General features: G+C 42.0%; 1 protein-coding gene across 1 annotated transcript in view; it reads right to left on the reverse strand.

The window, feature by feature from the left end:
* Positions 1-2,062: 2,062 nt before the first annotated feature.
* The window catches only part of APOBEC1 (apolipoprotein B mRNA editing enzyme catalytic subunit 1), an 11,798-nt gene continuing 5,959 nt past the window's right edge, over positions 2,063-7,901 (reverse strand). The window contains exons 2-5 of the mRNA XM_012809327.2: positions 6,872-6,899; positions 3,573-3,970; positions 3,080-3,198; positions 2,063-2,248 (exon numbers count right to left, since the gene is read on the reverse strand). Coding sequence (XP_012664781.1) covers positions 2,099-2,248; positions 3,080-3,198; positions 3,573-3,970; positions 6,872-6,899 — 695 coding nt within the window. The 3' untranslated portion in view covers positions 2,063-2,098. The remainder of the gene's footprint in view (positions 2,249-3,079; positions 3,199-3,572; positions 3,971-6,871; positions 6,900-7,901) is intronic.

A 7,901-nucleotide genomic window follows, 5' to 3' on the forward strand; every position in this document is an offset into this window, starting at 1 on the left:
TTGGTTTATTTCGTGTAACATAATGACCCCCAGTTCTATCCTTATTGCTATAAATGACAGTGTTTTATGCTTTTTGTGGCTGAATAATATTCCATTGTGTATATATACTACATTTTCTTTATCCATCCATCCATTAGTTGGCACTTAGTCCCCATCCCATTTTCATTTATCCCTAAGCATGGCAGCTGCACTATGTTTCTCAGCCTCCCTTATAGTCAGGTGGAGGCATGTGACTGATTTTTGGTTCATGCAATGGGAGCAGAAATGATGTTTGCCGGTTCTTGACTCTTCGTACACTCTCTCTCTCCCTTTTTTTTTTTTTTTCCTGTGGTAGAGTCTCACTACCCTCAGTAGACTGCCGTGGTATCACAGCTCACAGCAACCTCAAACTCTTGGGCTGAAGTTATTCCCTTGCCTCAGCTTTCTAAGTAGCTGGGACTACAGGCGCCCGCCACAACGTCCATCTATTTCGTGGTTGTAGTTGGCCTGGGCTGGATTGGAACCCGCCAGCTCTGGTGTATGTGGCTGGCACCCTAGCGGCTGAGCTACAGGTACAGAGCCAATACCCTCTTTCATACTATTTTAATGGTCCCTCTACCCCCATGGTAGCTGAATTTAGAGAATTCAGTAGAGGACTCCAAGGCCTGACATTCCCATCCAACTTGCCTTAAACTGCAACGGGAATAGGAAATAAATCTTTTTGTGTGTGTTAAGCTACTCAAATTTTGGAGTTGCTCTTATTGCAACAATAAATCATCCTGTGTCCAGGTGTGGTGACTCACACTTATACTCCCACCACTCTGGAGGCCGAGGTAAGTGGATTGTTTGCACTCAGGAGTTGTTCAAGACCAGCCTGAGCAAGAGTGAGACCCCATCTCTACTAAAAACAGAAAAAATAGCCAGGTGTTGTGGCGGGCCCCTGTAGTCCCAGCTTCTAGGGAGGCTGAGATAGGAGGTTCATTTGAGCCCAAGAGTTTGAAGTTGCTGTGAACTATGCCACCACAGCACTCTACCCAGGGTGACAGGGTGAGACTGTCTCAAAAAAAAAAATCATCCATAAATTCTGATAAACAAATCCTTTATTAAATCTTATGATGTTCTAAGATAGAAACAAATAAAAATAGATGTTATTTTGTCCTTTGTTTCTCTCTAGCTGTGTTCTTGTTTTATTTAATTAACTAATTTAACATATTTTGAGACAGAGTCTTACTCTGTCACCCTGGGTAGGGTGCATTGGCATCATAGCCCATAGCAACCTCAAACTCTTGGGTTTGAGCAATCCTCTTGCCTCAGCCTCCTGAGTAGCTGGGCCTACAGGTACTTGCCATAATGCCCCGGCTAGTTTTTCTTTTTCTTTTTAGTAGATACTGGGTCTATCTCTCTTATTCAGGCTGCTCCCAAACTACTAAGCCCAAGTGATCCACTAACCTTGGCCTCCTAGAGTGCTAGGATTACAGGTGTGAGCCACCGCACCCAGTTGGAAATTTCCTCTTTAGTCTCTCTTATACTACTTGTTGTGTAGGAAGCCAGCTGTTTCATCATGAGGACATTTAGGCAGTCCGTGGAGAAGCCTACATGCAGGAAACTGAGACTTTCTGCCAGCCACTAGCACCAATTTGCCAGTCGTGGGAGTGAGCCACCTGGGAAGCACATTCTCTAGCTTCAGTCAAGCCTTCAAATGACTAAAAACCTGGCTGACACCTTCTTTCTTCCTTTTTTAGAGAAAGGGTCTCACTCTGTCACCCAGGCTGGAGTATGGCGGTACAATTGTAGCTCACTGCAGTCTTGAACCCCTGAATTTAGTAAACTTAAACAATCCTCCCACCTCAGCTTCCCTCAGCTGGGATTACAGGCACCTGCCACCCCACCCAACTCCTGGCTGATATCTAGACTGCAACCACACGGGGAACCCCGAGCCAGGAATGCACAGGTAAGTTGCTCCTAAAGTTCTGACCCACAAAAGTGTGAGAGATAATAAATATTTATTGTGTTAAGTTGGGGGTTATTTGTGAACATTTCGAGATTCTTAATGCCATTGACTCTTTAGTAGGTCACTATTGTTTGTTCTTGAAACAGTACACATAAGGAATCATTCTATTCATCTCCAAGTCACATAAGGCTGAATCAACCCTGTGGCTAAAAGGACATGGGGTGGAATCGTCTGGTAATGGCAATTTTGGAGAGTAAGTCTGAAAAGTGTAAGCTGATTTTGATGTCCTCTTGAAATCTTTAAACAGGGTGGAAGACTCTGGAATAAAAAGGGATGATATTTAATTCTTAGGACAAATACTTCAATTAATACTATTATTACCATAAACGTTTACAACGTCAATTGGAAGACCATTGATCTACCTTCAAGAGACTCCAAGTGGTGAGGAGGTAAAAAAACAAAGAGAGAGATAGAGAGATTCCAAATGAGACTCCTACAGTTCTTCACTAAGATAACATGTGCCAATAAGGAACAGGACAATATCTGAAACGTTACATAGCCAGTATGTGTTTAATGACAATAATCATAATGATAAAATGGAATTAATACAGGGTCCGCATATATCTTAGACTAGTTTACCCAAATTCCCATCTACCACTTATTTCTCACAAAAAGATTATGATGTTCTCAAGTTTTCCGAAGATGGGATAACTAGGGCGGCACCTGTGGCTTAAAGTGCCAGGAGTAAAGTGGAGTAAAGTGCCAGCCCCATATGCTGGAGGTGGTGGGTTCAAACCCAGCCCCAGCCAAAAAAAGAAAAAAGATGGGATAACTAGTTAAATAACTCAATCTCAAGTGTCAAAATTCTCAGCAAAGGATCTTGGCTGAGCTTCATAGTTTGAGCCTATAATCTCAGCAATTCAGGAGGCTGAGGGAAGAGGATCACTGGAGCCCAGGACTTTGAGGTTACATTGAGCTGTGAGTAAGGCGCTATACTCCAGTGTGGACAGTAGAGTCTCAAAGAAAACCAAAAACCAAAAAACAAAAACTTCAATGAAAAGCAAACAAAAATAAATAAGTGAAAAACAAAAACGTCGACAAAGTATGCTTCTTTTTGCATTAGAATCTATGCCAGTGAAAGTAACTTACTAGAATTATGCAGTGGAGTTCCAGTGCATACAGCGTCATCCACAAAGGTGGGCATCTTGGACAGTGAGCCTCTTTCCCAGGCAGGTAGTTGACGAAATTCCTCCAGCAGTGACAATACTCTAAGGAAACACAAATCTGGTTCATTCGGCAAGTACAATGATAAGTCACTTAAAGAGGCCTCAGCATGAAAGTACACCATACATAAAGCTTCTGGCCTATTTGCTGCTGCAGATGGGCTAGTCTCCCTAAAAAGAATAACACCGTTCATTTGAAGATGGTTGAGAAGCCACAGTGGCAAGACTGAAGAAAGGGATTTTGACACTCTTCTTGCCAGGAATTTCAGACCTAGTCCTTTCTCACATTATTCTGGGCTTGTACGTTGGAGTCTTCCTGTCTGAGATTACTAATCTTCTGGCCTACAAACAGCTACTGCCTTCACAGTCTCTCATAAACCATTAAGATTCTTTGTTTATTTATTTATTTTTTTCTTTACCTGAGACTCTCATAATCTGGACAGTCACACCACTGCTGATGAGGTCCCTGAGTCCTTGCCGGTTTTGTTGATCCATGTGCCAATAAAGCCGTGCTACATAAATAACCAGAGTCACACTAGGATGTCGGCTCACAAATTCTCTAATAGCCTTGGAGCATTCCCAACAGGGACTCCAGGACAAGAACCAGGTGATGGAGCAGCTGATGGGAGCGTCCGAACATCTTTCTGAAGTAAATTTCTCTATAAAATTCATTTCAGCATGACTGGTGGTGTTTCGGGCTGTGCTTCTCCAGATCTTGTGGCTTGTGCCCCACTTGATTTCATACAACAGACAGGTTTCTTTACGAAGTTCTCTGGGGTCAAAGAAAACTTCAAATTCCCAGGGCTCAATTCTTCTCCTGAAATATAAAAAGCATGCCCACATTGTCACACAATATTAGGGAGAACTTAGATGTCCTTTTATACTCCCCTCTTGTCTCAGGCAGATTTGAAAGATGACGTCTCAGAAATATTTTTTTCTATTCTCTGTTCAAAGTTATGTAGAGAGGCCCGTTTGAGTTGTCACATTTTCTCCTACAAACACAGTGAGGAGGTCTTTTTCCCAGTCATGTCACTTGGTTACCACTTTCTACTATCATTGAGTTTTACTCTTGAATGTAGATAGAAGTGTGTCCTGGTTTCTTTTTTAAAGCTTTCCTAATTAAATTCTAATTTCTTTTTCATTTTGAGACAAGCTCTTGCTATTTTGTCCTGGCTAGCCTGAATTTCTAGGCTGAATGGATCCTCCTGCTTCAGCCTTCTAAGTAGCTGAGACTATAGGCAGTTATCACTGCACCCAGTTGTATTCTAATCTTTCTATTTTATACCTGTGGGCACCATGTCCTAATCCTTATTTTACTATTCCTCAATGAACTATAGCCAACTTTTGTTTTTTTCTTTTCTTTTTTTTAATTAGGCTTTCATTCTGTCACCCTGGCCAGAGTACAGTGGTATCATCACAGCTCTTGTAGCCTCAAACTCCTAGGTTCAAGTGATCCTCCTATCTCAGCCTCCCAAGTAACTGGGAATACAAGTGCACAGCACAACATCCAGCTAATTTTTCTATTTTTAATTAATTAATTTACAATTCACTAATTAATTAATTCTGAGACAGAGTCTGACTTTGTCACTCTCAGTAGAGTGCTGTAGTGTCATAGCTCACAGCAACCTCAAACTCTTTGGCACAATCAATCCTCTTGCCTCAGCCTTCCAAGTAACTGGGATTACAGGCACCTACCACAAAGTTCAGCTATTTTTTTAAAAACAGGGTCTCGCTCTGGCTCAGCCTGGTCTTGAATCTGTGAGCTCAGGCAATCCACCTGCCTTGGCCTTTCAATGTACTAGGATAATAGGTGGGAGCCACAGCCCCTGTCCTAATTTTTCTATTTTTTGTAGAGATGTGGATATTGCTGTTTCTCAGGCTAGTCTCAAACTCCGGACCTCAAGCAGTCCTTTGTCCTCAACTCCCAAAATGCTAGGATTATAGGTATAAACCACCATGCCTGGCTCTATCCAGATTTTCTCAAGTGTCAAAACTTCAAATTGCCCACAAAAGTCTATTGTCAAATATAAGAAAGAAGTAATTTGGTCTCAAGATTCTTCTACATTGGCTTAGCACCTATAGCTCAGTGGCTAGGGTGCCAGCCACATACACCAGAGCTGACTGGTTCGAATCCAGCCCAGGCCTGCCAAACAACAATGACAACTACAACAACAAAGTAGCTGGGGTTTGTGGCAGGCGCCTGTAGTCCTGGCTACTTGAGAGGCTGAGGCAAGAGAGTCACTTAAGCCCAAAGAGTTTGAGGTTGCTGTGAGGTGTGACGCCACGAGTGTCTACCCAGGGCAACATAGTGAGACTCTGTCTCTACAAAAAAAAAAAAAAAAAAAGAATCTTTTTTGTTTTGTTTTTAAGACAGAGTCAAAAAAGAATCAATTTTCAAGAAAGAATCTTTTTTTTTTTCTTTTTGAGACAAAGTCTCACTCTATCGTAGGGTACCATGGCATCACACAGTTCACAGCAACTTCCAACTCCTTGGCTTAGGTGATTCTCTTGCTTCAGCCTCCAGAGTAGCTCGGACTACAGGCGCCCACCTCAATGCCCAGCTCTTTTTTTGTTGCAGTTTGGTGGGGGCCAGGTTTGAACCAACCACCCTTGGTGTATGGGGACAGTGCCCTACCCATTGAGCCACTGGTGCCGCACCCCAAAAATGATTCTTCTACATTAGAATTCTGTATATTAATGCCCCATAAGAAAGAGATTGATATGGTTCTTAATGGTATCTTTAGATTTAACACTCTCCATGTTTGGGCTCGGCGCCCATAGAAGTGCCAGCCACATGCACAGAGGGTGGCGAGTTTGAACCTGGCCGCCTGGCCTGGGCCTGCTAAACAACAATGACAACTACAAAAAAAATAGCCGGGCATTGTGGCAGGCACCTGTAGTCCCAGCTACTTGAAGGCTGAAACAAGAGAATCTCTTAAGCCCAAGAATTTGAGGTTGCTGTGAGCTGTGATGCCACGGCACTCTACTGAGGGCGACATAGTCAGACTCTGTCTCAAAACAAACAAACAAACAAAAAAACCACTCTCCATGTTTGAAAGCTGTTACTCAAGGGAAACTGACAATTGTGCTGGGGACTCTTCTTGGTAATGTGATTAAGTTATAAGCTTATTACATCCTAATAGTTCCTACTCATCCCTGAAGCATCACATTAATTTATCACGTAGCTCAATCCTTCCACCTATCATGAAATAACATATGCCTTGACCTGATCTCCTTGCTATTATGATGTATCTGGAAGGTGGGTGGATAGTATGAAATGAAGAAATCAAAGTCAGAAATGAGTTCCCCAGACATTGCATTAATGGCTCTAAAAACAGATTTATAGAGAGAAGAATAATAGTAAAACTACAGCAGATTGAAGCAAGCCAGAAGGTAATTTATTTAAATAGAAACCAAAAGATATAAGATATAAGATATAAGGCAGTGCCTGTGGCTTAAGGAGTAGGGCGTCAGCCCCATATACCGGAGGTGGTGGGTTCAAACCCAGCCCCTGCCAAAAACTGCCAAAAAAACCCCCAAAACAAAAACAAAAAACAGATCAAAGATATCGAAAATAATAATTATAAGGAATGAAGTCAGAAAAGCCAGAAAGAACGAGATCATGGCAAAAGAAACAATAAAGAAAGCTGTATTCCTACTGCTCTTAAAGACCCATTTAGTTTTGATGAGTTAGTTGTGCACAGAGTATCATTCTTACCTCAGAGTGGGATCACCAGTTGAAATACCTGTTGACCAAGAAATGATTATGTCAAATAACACTCAGATACCTTCATGAGAGTAATTATCATGCTATAGCATAATCGCCTATTTACATGACTGTAATAACACTAAGTTGTAAAGCATATGAGACTACATATATCTTGTTCCAGACACTATCACACTGAAACAGATATTTATTGAGTAAATGATTGAATAAATTTCATTACTATCCAGTTCAAACATATTTTCCCCTTCTTTATTTTTCTACCTTATTCAACCTCCCTCTTTTTGCTTATGTGTTAGACCTTATGATAGAACCCAACAGCAATAGTAACTTTATTTACTTCACAACCCATTTAACCATTAAAATATTTTTGTCACCTAATTAGAAATAACAGCCCCAAACATATAAGTAATCATAAGACCTAGGAAACAGGGGTCGGGCGCTGTGGCAGACACCTATAATTCTAGCACTCTGGAAGACCAAAGCAGGTGCGTTGCCTGAGATCAGGAGATCAGGAGACAAGTCTGAGCTAGAATGAGACCCCATCTCTAAAACTAGCCAGGCACTGTGGCAGGTGCCTATAGTTGCAGCTACTGGAGAGGCTGAGGCAAGAAGATCACTTAAGCCCAAGAGTTTGAGGTTGCTGTGAGCTATGATACTCTACCCAGGGTGACAGAGTAAGACTCTGTCTCAAAAAAAAAAGACCAAGGAAATAGCAATTCAAGATTGAGCATGGTGGCTAATGCTTGTCATCTCAGCACTTTGGGAGGCCTACGTGGAAGGATTGCTTAAGGCAAGGAGTTCAAGACCAGCCTGGGCAATATAGTGAGACCCCCATCTCTACCCTGAAAAGGCATCAAAAATTAGCTAGGTGTGGCAGTGGGCCTGTAGTCACAGCTGCTCAGGAGGCTGAGGCAGGAAGATCTCATGAGCCCAGGAGTCTAAGGTTACAGTGAGCAATGATTGTGCCATTGCATTCCAGTGTGGGCAATAGAGCAGTTTCTGTCTCTCTTTTTTTTTTTTT

This window comes from Otolemur garnettii, unplaced genomic scaffold, assembly GCF_000181295.1.
Source record: "Otolemur garnettii isolate 467f Iridium unplaced genomic scaffold, OtoGar3 scaffold00104, whole genome shotgun sequence".
In the NCBI taxonomy this organism is placed as follows: Eukaryota; Metazoa; Chordata; class Mammalia; order Primates; family Galagidae; genus Otolemur; species Otolemur garnettii.